General features: G+C 50.6%; 1 protein-coding gene across 3 annotated transcripts in view; it reads left to right on the forward strand.

Annotated features, from left to right (window-relative positions):
• The window catches only part of AP1B1 (adaptor-related protein complex 1, beta 1 subunit), a 48,741-nt gene that overhangs the window by 20,740 nt on the left and 14,112 nt on the right, over nt 1–13,889 (forward strand). For all 3 annotated transcript variants that reach the window (XM_012644150.1, XM_012644152.1, XM_012644151.1), the window contains exons 4-11: nt 476–611; nt 1,430–1,675; nt 3,729–3,919; nt 4,548–4,769; nt 7,448–7,568; nt 8,006–8,101; nt 9,113–9,228; nt 9,564–9,729. In XM_012644150.1, coding sequence (XP_012499604.1) covers nt 476–611; nt 1,430–1,675; nt 3,729–3,919; nt 4,548–4,769; nt 7,448–7,568; nt 8,006–8,101; nt 9,113–9,228; nt 9,564–9,729 — 1,294 coding nt within the window. The remainder of the gene's footprint in view (nt 1–475; nt 612–1,429; nt 1,676–3,728; nt 3,920–4,547; nt 4,770–7,447; nt 7,569–8,005; nt 8,102–9,112; nt 9,229–9,563; nt 9,730–13,889) is intronic.

Raw genomic sequence — 13,889 nt, forward strand, 5'->3', positions numbered from 1 at the left:
GTTGCTGTGAGCTAGTCTGATGCCATGGGACTCTAGCCCAGGCAAAAAAGTGAGACTCTGTCTCAAAAATAAATAAATAAATAAATAAAATAATAATAATTATCCCAAGGGTCCTGTGAAGTGAGTTTCTGTTGCACTTTTCTAGCAAATGAGGAAACTGAGACTTGAGATGAATACCATACAGCTAGCAAGAGGCAGCTCTGGGTTTGATGGGCTCCCGAGCTCATGTTTGAACTGTGTGAAAAAATCTGAGGACTTTTTTTACTTTTAAAATCACCGTTTGGGATTCCATTTCTACTGATAGGTGTTTGTTGATAGCATAGCATCACTGATACCCTCCCTTTTTACTAGGCAGTCCTGTCCGTCTTTCTCTTTCCCTCCTACCTACTATTCCCCACTCCCTAATTAGTGGCCTGAAAATCTTCCTCTTCCTTTCTTCAGCCTTCCCCATGCTGACACCATCTTGACCTTTCAGTGCCCTCTTCCCCGATGTGGTGAACTGTATGCAGACGGACAACCTGGAGCTGAAGAAGCTGGTGTACCTGTACTTGATGAATTATGCCAAGAGTCAGCCTGACATGGCCATTATGGCTGTCAACACCTTTGTGAAGGTGAGCAGGAGCTTGGTGGGAAGGGGGCATGAGGTGCACACTGCTCCATCTCCCCTCAATCTCTTGGTGTGGGGCCCTGTGGCCCTCGATGGACATGCTGAAGCTCCTTTCCAGACCGGCGACTGCCTCCTGCCCAGCCCGAGGGCCTCTCCCTCCAGCAGAGGGCTCCCTCTTGCAGACAGTCAGGTGCTAAAGACCCTGCCTGACTCATCCCATGTGAGGTGGTACAAGGCCTGTTGATCCTATCATGCCCCTGGGAGTGGCCATGGCCCTGCATACTTTGCCAGGACAGTATTCAGCAAACATCTGAGAGCTTCTGTGTTCCCTTCTAGGCTGCTCCTTTCTACATTTTCTGTAGAAAGTGTAGCTCTGTACACCTTTAGAACCTTAGCTCCCCTAGCTCTGTCAATGCTCGGATATGGGAAAATGAGGATTTCTGTGGCCCAGTGGAAAGATTGAGGGTTGTGATGCTAGATGGTTGTGGGTTTGAATCGCAGCTCTGCTCTGTGGCTTCGGGTGAGCTCCCACCTTCCTGAGAGCCTCAGCCTCCTCGCCTGGGAAACGGGGTCCAGTGTTATATGTCTAATGTGAGGATCAGAGGAGACAGTGGGCATGGCCCCTACACAGTATCTGGCAGATGCTAGGTGCCTGTTACATGACATTTACTTTTGGTACTGTCGGCTGCAGTTGCTGGAGATCCCACAGCAACTGTCTGGTTGTTCAGCCCAGCAGTGCTCAGAGCTGCAGGCCAGGGAGGATTTGAAACCACAGATGGCTCATTCTGCCCCTGCCCCCGGCCAATGGCTGGTTCCCCTCAGGACTGTGAGGACCCTAACCCCCTTATTCGAGCCTTGGCTGTGCGGACCATGGGCTGCATCCGCGTTGACAAGATCACAGAGTACCTGTGCGAACCACTCCGGAAGTGCCTGAAGGATGAGGATCCATACGTGCGCAAGACAGCCGCTGTGTGCGTGGCCAAGCTCCATGACATCAACGCCCAGCTCGTAGAGGACCAGGGCTTCCTGGACACCCTTAAAGACCTCATCTCAGACTCTAACCCCATGGTAAGCCACTGCCACCCACCATGTCATCTCTGCCACCTCCTGGGTTGCTTGAGAAGACCTTGGCTTGTCCCTCCACGAGGCAGTCCCTGGTTCCTAGAAGTCAGAGCCCTGCTGGGTGTACCGCTTGTTCTTGTGCTTTGCGGTGGTTCAGGTACCATCTTTGGAGTGAGCTAGACCTGGATTACCATCTCTGTGGACTCTAACTAGCTGTGAGAACTTGGGCAAGCTGCAAGCTGCCTAACCTTAAAGATCCCTCTTTCCTTTCCTTTTCCTTTTCCTTTTTCTTTCCCTTTGCTTTCCTTTCCTTTTCCCTTTCCTTCCCTTCCCTTTCCTTTTCCTTTCCTTTTCCTTTTCTTTCCTTTCTTTTCCTTTCCTTTCCTTTCCTTTCCTTTCCTTTCCTTTCCTTTCCTTTCCCTTTTTCTTCCCTTTCCCCTTCCCTTCCCTTCCCTTCCCTTCCCTCTCCCCTTCCCTCTCCCCTTCCCTCTCCCCTTCCCTCTCCTTTCCCCTTTCCTTTCCTTTCCTCTGTTTTTTGCGACAGAACCTAGTTCACAGCAACCTCAAACTCCTGGGCTCAAGCAATCCTCCTGCCTCAGCCTCCCGAGTAGCTGGGACTACAGGTGCACACTGCTACGCCTGGCTAATTTTTTCTATTTTTAGTAGAAACAGGGTCTCCCTTTTGTTCAGCCTGGTCTCAAACTCCTGACCTCAAGCGAGCCTCTTGCCTCAGCCTCCCAGAGTGCTAGGATTATGGGCGTGAGCCATTGTGCCGGGCTAATCCCTCTTTTCTTTATCAGTGAGATGTATCTAATTGTGCATGGCTGGCGGGAGTGCTGTGAGGGTAACATGCGTGGCATGGTCTGGCACACAGTGGGTGTGCGATCAATACTAGTGCCCTCCTTCCCCTTCCGGTCACTGTCATTGTTGCTATCTTCTCGCCAGGAGCATCTGTAAATGCCAAATGTGGGATGCTTTTCCCTTTCCCCACATTTTTGCAGGATTGTAGAGGATCACCCTTGAAGTACCATAGCCTGGGAGACAGGACATCAGGATGTGGCTAGATGGGACTCTAGTCAATCATGGTGGTGGCAGCAGTTTGGAGGGCAGTTTATCAGGACCTATTTAAAATGAAATACACAAACCCCTGGGCCCAGCCTTCCCCACTCTGTACCCTCTGTACAGAAACACTGAGCAACTGCCACAAACGGGCACTGAGCAGCCAGTACATGGATGGGCATTAGAGCACTGTTTGTCACAGGGAAAGGTTGAACACAGTGCAGAAACACACTTAAACACAACTGCTCTAGGCCAGATGCAGTGGCTCATGCCTATAATCCCAGAACTTTGGGAGGCTGAGTCAGGAGGAGTTCTTGAAGCCAGGAGTTCAAGACCAGCCTGGGCAACACAGTAAGATCCCATCTCTACAAAAAAAAATTAGCCAGGTGTGGTCCCATGCGCCTGTAGTTCCAGCTGCTTGGGAGGCTGAGGCAAGAGGATTGCTTGAGTCCTGGAGTTCGAGGTTGCAGAGAACTGTGATCGTGCCACTGCACTCCAGCCTGGGCAACAGAGTGAGGCCCTGTCTCTAAACAAAATAATAGTATAACAGCTGCTCTAGTGGAAACGTGTTAAGGGCCCAGAGCTTCACCTGTCAAGCCCTTCTGTTCTCCAGCCCCATCTGTTCCCAGCAAGTTCAAGGAGTTCCGCAGGAATCTTCTAGCTCTGAGAAGCACAGTTGACAAGCAATGAAATGAACTGTCGTAGCTGGTAGACAGAGGCTATTGTGTTTGGGGTTGCTGGGAGTGCTTTCTCTTGCCAGACACTTGGAGGTAGATCTTTCTTGTTTTTTAGATGGCAGGTACACTTACTTTACTTCAGTTTTCAGAGGAGTTAGCAGGGTGAGCGCTTGGAGTGGGTCTTGTTATGGCTCCAGATCCTGCCCATGGGGTCATATTCCTTTCAGGATGTTTGACCTCTGGCCAGCCAGCATCATTACCCCACTGCCTCCTGGCCTATGAGCAATGCCTCCAGCCTCTGCCCCTTCCACCCTCTCAACCAGGTGGTTGCAAACGCAGTGGCCGCCCTGTCGGAGATCGCCGAGTCTCACCCTAGTAGCAACCTGCTCGACTTGAACCCACAGTCCATTAACAAGCTGCTGACAGCCCTAAATGAGTGCACCGAGTGGGGTCAGATCTTCATTCTGGACTGCCTGGCCAACTATACGCCCAAGGACGACCGTGAGGCCCAGAGGTGAGCAGGCCGCCCCCTGCTTGCCCGCCCAGCCTGAGGACCCCTAGACCTGGTCCTCAGGGGCCTCCAACCATGATCTGGGTCACAGGCCTTAGTGGGCCCCTTTCTAGGGCCTTGCCCCACAAACCATCCTCAGACACACCTCAGGGGAGGCCGGCTGCTTCCCACCTTTCCAGAACCTGGCATTCAGTAGTGTTTCCTCAGGCAGCCAGCTTATTGCTCACTGTGGGCACAGGCAGGACCTGACCTGGGAGCTGATGGAGACCCTGGTCACTTTGGCCGAGTCAAGGAGATGGGTAGCAGCAGAGCCACCATTCATTGACTTATCAGTGGTACCTGAGGTTCTGCTGGGTGCTTTCCGCACTGTGCCAGGCACTGTGCTCGTTCTTTACATGCATTATCTCACCTAGGCCCCTGGCAACTCTGTTAAGTAGGCATCATCTCCTTTTTATAGATGAGGAAACTGAGGGTCAGAGTGGTTTGAACCTGCCTGGGATCAATTACTGGGCAGCAGAACCAGGATCTGGATCTCTCTCCTACAGAAAACATGCTATTTTGATAACTAAAAACAGGCTATTTCCCCTTGTCTGTCTCTCCTATGTGCCCCATTGGAATGGACGGACCCCAGCATCTGTGAGCGGGTCACCCCCAGGCTCTCCCATGCCAACTCTGCTGTGGTGCTCTCTGCTGTGAAGGTGCTGATGAAGTTCATGGAGATGTTGTCTAAGGACCTGGACTACTATGGCACACTGCTCAAGAAGCTGGCCCCACCCCTGGTCACGCTGCTGTCAGCTGAGCCGGAGCTGCAGTATGTGGCCCTGCGCAACATCAACCTCATCGTGCAGAAAAGGTACTGAAGTCGCCATGCACTCATGTGGTGTACATCCCCAGGGGAGGCTCTTCTGCTCCGAACAGGGGCTCTCAAGGGAAACAGACCTGTCACCGTGCAGGAAGTTTTAAAGCATAGTTTAACCCGTGGATTCTCAATCACTGGCAACTTTGACTCCCAGGGGACATTTGACAATGTCTGGAGATATTTTTGGTTTTCACATCAGAGGGGGATGCTACTGGCATGTAGTGGGTAAGGCCAAGGATGTTGGTCAGTCTGCTGCAATGCACAGCACGGCCCCTTCAACAAGGAACTTTCAGGCCCAAGATGTTAACAGTGCCAAGGTTGAGAAGACTTGGCTTAGTATAACCAGGAGCCCGCTGGGTTAGGCTGGCTTGGGGCTTCTTAACCCAGACATTGGATGGCTTCAGAGTCCATAGAGCCCTCCTGAAATGGAGTGTGAGATTTTGTGTGTCTGTGTGCATTTTTCTTGGGGACAGAGTCCATAGCTCTAGTCAAATTCCATGAGGTTGGAAGACTCTGAGATGGTAAGGAACTGTTGGACTTTGCATCAGCCATGAGGCCTGGGGGAGGAGTATATCAGAGTTACTCCAAATGTCATGCAGCCCGTTTCCCTCCTTCCATGAGAGTGACTGCAGCAGTAAGTCTCTGTTCCCAAAACAAGGGGTCTGGTACCAGGGTAGGCTGGAGCTGAAAAACAGTTGAACAGTGCAGGGTCTGAGGAGTTCTCTGAAACAATCCCCTCCTTCCTCTGAGGCAGCTGAGTGAGAGAGCCCTGCAGCTCCAGGGAGTGGGATTGGCCTCCTGAGTTCTCCCAGCCTTGTTGGTCCAACGGCTCACTCAGCAATCAGGACTTGGCAGCAACTAACTGTTGAGTATACATATGTTACCTCAGGCCCGTTGCTATGAGTGGGGATATGCAGAGACTAAGGCTTCTCGCAGTCATTCTCTCTTGGAAGAGGGCATGCTCTCCTTGTCCTAGCATCAGTCTGGTTCTTAGTACTCCCTGGGGGGCCCAGAGATATTGGCTGAATTGGGACATTTGTGAAGGTTTGGGAGGTAAACAGGGGAAAGCTTTCTGAGTGTCTAAACCAAGGGATGAAACTCGGGCTTCCCAGTTGCAGTGTGGGTCTTTACACACCAGTGCCCTTAATAAGACTTAATAAGGTGTGACTCGGAGATCCAGATCAGTGTGAAGGGCTCCCTGTGCTATATTTAACATGGTAAATCTCTTAAGTTGTTCATGTCACTGAGACACAACCTGGCCTGGTCCTGGCATGTAGTTGGGCAGCTTTTGCCAAGTCCCGATTGTAGAAATCACCTTCCTGCTACCCAACTTAGGGTCTCCCTTGTCCCATAGGGCATGACAAAGGCTCCTCGCTTGGCCAGGATCTCCGCACAGCTTGTGTACCCGGTTCCTCCTCTTCACAGCACTGAGCCTCCGGGTTCCTCCTGTCTCTCTGCCCTGTCTTCTCCCTTCTTTACCCTCTGTCCTCATTCCTTTTCTTTCCCCCTTTCTGTTCTGGAAAGGGCATGGGAGTAGGAGTAGGAGTCAGGGGGTGATGGCTCTCATCTTGCTGCCATCCTTATTAGCATTAGCCGTGTGACCTAGTACAAGCCTCTCAACCTCTCTGAAGTTTCCTTGTCTAAGAAGAATGCGGTGGGTGGTGTCAGTTGCAGGCAAAAGGGAGTTGCCTTTGAGGGAGGAGCAGTGATGCGCGTGACAGTGCTCCGCTGGTGACAGTTCCAGCCTAGCAAGTGCCTTCTCTGAGGTGGGCATCAATCATGCTGGATGCTTCATGTCTAACTCTCACAAACAGGCCTGTTATGTAGGTGTCTGTGTCGGGGTCCACAAGACCACCCCCACATTCAGAGATTCATTAGTAGGATTCATGGGGCTCAGTGTATAGTTGTACTCACAGCTTAGATTCATCAGAGCAATGCAGTCAGGATACAAGGTGGGAATCCATAAGAGACTTCCTCATGCTCCCTTCCGCCCATGGGGGTGTTGCACAAAGCACTCTCCTCCCCCAGCAATGAAATGCAGCAACGTGTGTAATGTTTCTGCCCAGGGAAGCCTATTTGAGACTGAGCCTCCAAGGTTTTTGTTGGCGGTACCTACCAAAATTCCGGACTCTCAGAAGGAAAGCAGGTGTTTAACATAAACCTAAGTGTTTGTACAAATAGTCTAGGCACAGTTAACCACTTTCGTCATTTAGGGAATAGAGAACACTCCTGAAATTCGAGTTCCACATGCTAGGCTTTTCTATGACTAGCAGACTAAGGCCTGTAGTGACAATACTTTTCTGCACAATGTCATTCCCATTCCATGGGTGAGGAAACAAAGGCCTGGGGTCATAAGCTAGGATTGGGACCGAGGTCTGTCTGAGTCCCAAGCCTGTCACATGGTGCCTGCTGCCTCTCAGATGGGACCTTCTCTTGCTGTGCTTCCTCTTCCCTTCCTGTGATGTGGTCAGACAGGCAGTAACCAGTCAGAACCTTGCTCAGGCTGGTCAGCGGCCCAGTGCCCAGGAGCTTGCCGCCAGGGCAGTGACGCTGCCTTCACGGACATCAGACTCCACCTCAGACCCTAGAAATGTCCCAGCAAACGTGGAGGGGTTTTCGCATAGGGCTTAAGCCTTGCTTTTTGCTCTCCGGGCATCCTGCCCCACCACCAGGCCTGAGATCCTGAAGCATGAGATGAAGGTCTTCTTCGTGAAGTATAACGACCCCATCTACGTGAAGCTGGAGAAACTAGACATCATGATCCGCCTGGCCTCCCAGGCCAACATCGCCCAGGTCAGCAGAGTGATGGTCAGGGCACGGGCAGCTGTGCCACCAACGAGCTGTGGTGTCACCATTAACACTTTGTTTGTTGAAGAGTGTTTAGCATGGGGCTTTGTAAGCAAGTAAAAAAACCGATGTTTTTGTTACTAAAGAATGTTCTCAGGTGGGGAGGTAGGGCTACAGAAAAAAGTAAAGAATGTTCTATTATTACTATCCATTAAAAAGTGATAGTGGAATGTGTTAGCTAGATCAACCTAAAACAAGGGTTGTCCAACCTTGCTTTCCTTTTTGGGCATCTCAGAGCTCTCTCCCTCCCGCGGGCCTTCTACCTTGAGCAGGAGGCAGAATCCCATCTTTCTAGGGATCTATGTATACCCACTTTCCAGGGGTGTTCCAAGAGATGGCCCCATCAGATGCCCTTGAACCCCATCTTCTCTGTTTGGGCCCAGGTGTTGGCAGAGCTGAAAGAATACGCGACAGAAGTGGACGTGGACTTTGTTCGGAAGGCTGTGCGCGCCATTGGCCGCTGTGCCATCAAGGTGGAGGTGAGGCTCTGGGACTCTGTCCTTGGCCAGGGAGGGGAAGGGAGCCAAAACCAGGAAACCAGTCTGACTCTAACAGAATCTACCAGCTGCTTGTGGTCCAGGAGTTCCTGAGTGTGAGCACTAGAACCTCCAAGGCACCCATTGTGCAGATCTGGTTGGGCTCCTTTTCACTCTGTAGTCTCCTTTAGGTCTTCAGGTTGCTGCAGATTAAATTAATCCATCATAATCCTGGTTTACCTACAGCATTAGCTAAGATGCTAGGGCAGCCATCAGCTGGTGGTAGCCCTGGTAGACTTAGCTTTCACTTCACAGAGCAGGGGCAGGGGCTCTGCCTGTTGAACTTGAGCTGCCCATGTGCCTTTCTGTCCAAGCTCCCCAGGGCCACTGCAGACCCATGTATCCTGGCATTTCATCCCCTCTCGTTCTCTGCTTGTGGAGATTTTCCTTAACCACTGAGCCAGATTCACCTTAAATGAGTCCACTGGTGGCTAGAGGATCCTGAGACAGGATCCTGGGTCACCTGCAGCCCAGACCCTTGGCACCTGTGATGGTCTGGCCATCCTGAGAAATTTCCTCCACCAGGCCATTAGCACAGTGTGTGGGAATAAAGGTGGAAGAGCTGGTCCAAGCAGAGACTGTGTGAGTGTTTTTTTTTTTTCACAAGAGCCCATTTTATGAAACAAACAAAGGTGGCGGGATAAGGCTGGAGTGTAGTCACTGTGCCCCCACTTGCCCTGGAGGAGCTCCAAGGACCCTCCCTGCTCTCAGGAACTCTGCCTCCTCAGAGTTGGCTTCTCCTCAGTCCATTCTGTCTCCCTGTATCCCTGCCATCCCAGGGCCATCATTTGGCACTAGTTCTCCCCCCTGTTACCTGGAGAGCAGGTTCTCCTGTTCCCCTGCTGTGACAAGGAAGGTGGGTGAAGAGCCCCTGGCCAAGGTGTGGTCATCAGAGGCTCTGTTGGAGACAGGGTACAGGGACCTTGCCCATACTCTCCTCCTCCTCCCACACAGCAATCTGCAGAGCGTTGTGTGAGCACGCTGCTCGATCTCATCCAGACCAAGGTCAACTATGTGGTGCAGGAAGCCATTGTGGTCATTAAGGACATCTTCCGCAAGTACCCCAACAAGTACGTGCCCACCCTTCCCAGGGAGAGGGCGATCCCACTCTGTTTGGGGACAAGGATGGTGGGGAGGAAAAGGAAGGGGCTTCTTCTCTCTTTCTTACTTCTCTGCCACAGACAGCATTCTCAAAAGAAACTCTTCGTTTTTTTCTTATTTCCCCTGAGCGGCCTCTTCTCTGCTCCCTGGGCCAAAATAAGAGCTAAAGTATAACAGATAAAACTCAAATCCCCTTTATTCACACCTCTCGGGTCTTGCGGGACAGCTGCCCATCTCTGCTGGCCCCTGCTGGGTTGCCTGGACTCCTTTGGTGCTCACGTGCCGGCTGTGCCTGGTCTCCCAGGTATGAGAGTGTGATTGCCACGCTGTGTGAGAACCTGGACTCCCTGGATGAGCCCGAGGCCCGTGCTGCCATGATCTGGATCGTGGGCGAGTACGCTGAGCGGATCGACAATGCCGACGAGCTGCTGGAGAGCTTCCTCGAGGGCTTCCATGACGAGAGCACCCAGGTGAGCCGACTCAGGCCAGGGCTTCAGTCATGACTGGCAGCTCGACCCCTCTGTGGCCCATCCTGCCCTGGAACCCTCCCCTCCTAATACTGCATTTAGGACAGACAGGTGACTGATGCATGGGTGACAGTCATGGCCCCTTTCCCTCCTCCGCTGCAGCACCTCAAGGGGACGTGTGGGACAGTCTGTGGTGGTGTGCATGGAAGACAGGCAGAAGTTTCTGGTTTTGTTTTAATTTCGTATTTACATTCCAACAGGTAGTACGCTGACTCGGTTCAAAATTGAAAAGATACAAAAGGACGTATAGAGAAAAGTCTCCCTCCTCGGACTTTTCCAGCCACCAGTTCTCCTCCGAGAGGTCACCAGTGTTTTCTCGGGGAGACTTCCAAAGATCAGTTAGGAATACACCAACAGATACACACACACACATACACATATTCATACGTACATACAAACATACATACACATATGCAGTCAATTCTCATTATTCATGGTACTTCAATTGTCATTATTCATGGTACTTTTGTCCCATAGGCACTGCAAATGCTGAATTAGCAAGTATCAGTACTTCTAATACCATTGCTTCTAGGAGAAATACCAAGTTATGTTTCTATGAGCATCTGGGCACACATTTTTGTCAACCAATCAATATATAACCTTGTTTTATGTGTGTTTTGGCTTAAAGACGCCTTATTTAATATATATTGCTGATTTGTTAACATCAGACTAATGGCTGACAGGACTATAACTCGTGCCTGAATGAAGTTTATCTAGCACATGTATTTTCTTCATAAGGCACATCACAACCTTCTTATGCTTAGGAACATTAGACAGTACTTCAACACTGTACTTTGGGACTATTTTAAACGAGGAAATCACCAAGAAAAAGCTCAAAAATGTGAAAAACATGACACCAAATAGACCACAGAAAGGACACTCATTCACAGTACGAGAAGTGAAACAAGAAGGCAGAGAGAGCACTGCCTTGTTCAACCTCAGCTGGGAACGTGTGTATCGGGTGACTCGTGGTTTTCCCCACTCTGCGCATGTCTGCAAATGACCACAGAAGCCCAAACTATTGATTTGGGGGCTACAAGTAAATTTTAGCAAGTAGGCAGGTTGACAAACATGGACTCCACAAATAATGAGGGTCAACTGTATATATAATATGTCTTTTTCTCTTACTTATTTTAAGCACTCCTGATAGCATACTATGCAAATTCACATTGTTCAGCACCTTTCCTTTTTCCCTTACAAATATATCTGAAGGTCATGTCGTTATTAATTTTATGCTTTATTTAACAAGTCTCTGCTGATGGATGTTTACGTGTCCAGTCTTGTGCTCTTTTAAACAGTACTGCTATGAATAACCTGTTTAACACACATCTGCAAGTATATCTGGGGGATAAATTCTTAGCAGCAGAATGCTTAGATGAAAGCATGTGCCTTGGAGAGTTTGGTAGCTGTTGCCGGATTTCCCTAGGTGTAGACGTTGTGCTGTCTGGCACTCCTAGCTCAGATGGTAGGTTGCCCTTGCCCCCTCGCCAGCCTAGTGCATCTTCACACTTTGTTTTTGCCAAGCTAAGAGATAGCAGGGGGTTTTGTTTGCATTTCTATTATGAATGAGGTTGAGCATCTTGTCACTTGTATTCTCTTTTCTCTGGGAACTGTCAGTCTGTGAGCACAGAAGTCTGAGCTGCCCAACTGGGGCAGTGTAACCACAGTGGATCTGAGTGTGGGCCTTGGAATGGGAGATCCCAGATTCTACACCCCTCTTCTGCCTCTTCCTGGCTTGGTGACTTTATGCTTATCCCTTCACCTCTCTGAACTTCAGTTTTCTTATTTATAAAATGAAAATCATTAAGACTTTCCTTCATCCTGTTGCAGTGTAATGCTGAGATGCTTTGTGTAATGTCCTCAATACACACCCAGCCCATAATAAACACTCCTTCTTGGCAGTATTGGTTTGGATCAAAATTAGCTTCAAAAGCAAGCAAGCCTGTGGTGGCACACACTTGTAATCCCAGCGGGTCTGAGGCAAGAGGATCCCTTGAGCCCAGGAGTTCAAGTCCAGCTTGGACGACATAGTGAGACCCTGTCTCTTTAAAAAAAAAAAAAAGTACTGAAAAGCAAACTGGCCAAAAAGGGGTTTGTGTAGCTGGCAAGTCCAGGCAGCATGCCCTCTTCCAGCACTCCTGGCTGAGGGTGTCATTGGGGCTGTCTCTGTAACCCTGTGATGGCTTCTGCCTTGGGTAGGCTCCCAAGAGTGGGGGCTAAAGGGCTGAACAGTTCCAGGCTACATCCTTATAGCTTCACAACCCCCATGGAAAGAGTCTTTCCCTTAGTAGTTCCAGCAAAAGTCCCAGGACTATCTGCATTATCCTGAGCCAGTCACTGTGACTCTGATTGGCCAGGTCTCCCAGGCGCTGATCCCAGCCTGTGTGGATTGAAAGGGACAGAGAAGGGCAAGTCTCTGGAGCAAAGCCAACATTCTGTTCCCAGAAGACAGAGTAGATGCTGGGTGAGCAAAAACAACAGAGCAGATGTCCATCACAATATCATAGTAATAATTCCCACCGTCACCCTCTCCCACTGTACCTGCCTCCAGGCTGGCCTCTTCTCTCTTGTCTCTGAGAAGCAAAGTCCAGTCTGTGATGGCATCTGCCCCTGCAATCAAGTCCTGCTGGGGGTTACTGTGAGAACGTCCTGTAGGGGTGTGTTTCTGCCCATATATTACGGTCCATCTTTTGCAGCCTCTTCCCGTTCAGCTAAACCTGCAAAAGAGCTGGGATGAGAGAAGCTGGACAGGGAGAACTGAGCCAGGAGCTTGGTGTCATGGGAAAAAAAAAAAAAAAGCTTAGAATCCAGGCTCCTCCCATTTTGTGGCCTGAAGCTTGTTACTTAAACTTGCCAAACCTGTTTCCTTGTCTCTAGTACAGGGTTACTGCAAAGACTATGTAAAGTGCCCACTCCAGAGCTCAGTAAACAATAGCTGGGTGGTGGTGGTGGTGTTTTAATTGAGTAGTTTATTTTAAGAGTACTTGTTTAGTGTTTGACAATTTGGAACTCATTTTAATCGTCTCTTGGAACCTCCTCATCCTAGCTCCTAGGCCTCTCTAGCCATGGACAGGGAGCTCAGAAAGTCTTGCCAGGGTGGTGCCTCAGCCCAGTCCACATCTTGCCCCTGTCTTGCCGTCCCATCCTGTCTGGATGGCAGTATGGCGGCGTCATTGCATGAGAGCTGCCCTGTATATGCAGAACAACGGGGCATCAGTGTGTTGGGGGAGCTGGGCAGGTTACTGAGCCAGGGCCCTGGGCTCCTGGCCAGAACACCCTCTGGCAGGAGCACAAGGTGTACCTCCGGGAAGCACGGCAGATCTGAGGGTGATGAATAATTCCAGGCAGCCCACTGACTGGGGAGGGGAGAGTCCCTGTGTGATGGTGGTGGTGGTGACGACTGCCGGGATGACAGCTGTTGTGCAGTGAGCAGAATACGCAATAGCTTTTTCACATTTGTTGTCTCCTTGACTCCTCCCGTTAACCCTGTGAGGTGTTATCCCCATTTTATAGACAAGGAAACTGACTCAGAGAAGTTAAATGATTTGTCGAGGATCACCCACCTGAGAAGTGACAGGGCCAGAGTTCAAATGAGATGTGATCTGACTCTAGCTCCAAGCAAGCAGCCATAAGTTGCCATTTTGAAAGCCTGAAGTGGGCCACACCTCTCTTTCACAGATCAGGAGTAAATGGCTTCCCATAGCTGCCCAGCCAGGGGCTGGAACCAGGATTGGAAGCCAGATCCTGGGTTGCCTCCTGCCTTAGAAACAGCCAGTCCACTGCTCCTCTGCCACTGGCCCACACGTAGCCAAATTGCAAAGACTCAGGATCCATTAATGGCAGAAACAGACCACCTCCCCTCCACTCTGCCTCCCACTGTCAGCCTGCCCTGCACAAGAGCCCTCCTGTTGGACAGGCCCAGGAGATGCTGCCAACACCGCCACTGCTGAGCTTCCTGCACACACCCACCCCCATCCCCCTGCTACAGGCCTGTCCCTGGCACAGCCCGTGGGCTCCTGGCGCTGCCCTGGCTCTGGAGCCTTAGGCTGTCCTCTTGTCCTAGGACTGGCAAAAATGAGATTGTGGCTAAGGAAAGACTGTGT

This window comes from Propithecus coquereli, unplaced genomic scaffold (assembly GCF_000956105.1).
Source record: "Propithecus coquereli isolate 6110/MARCELLA unplaced genomic scaffold, Pcoq_1.0 Scaffold206, whole genome shotgun sequence".
NCBI lineage: Eukaryota > Metazoa > Chordata > Mammalia > Primates > Indriidae > Propithecus > Propithecus coquereli.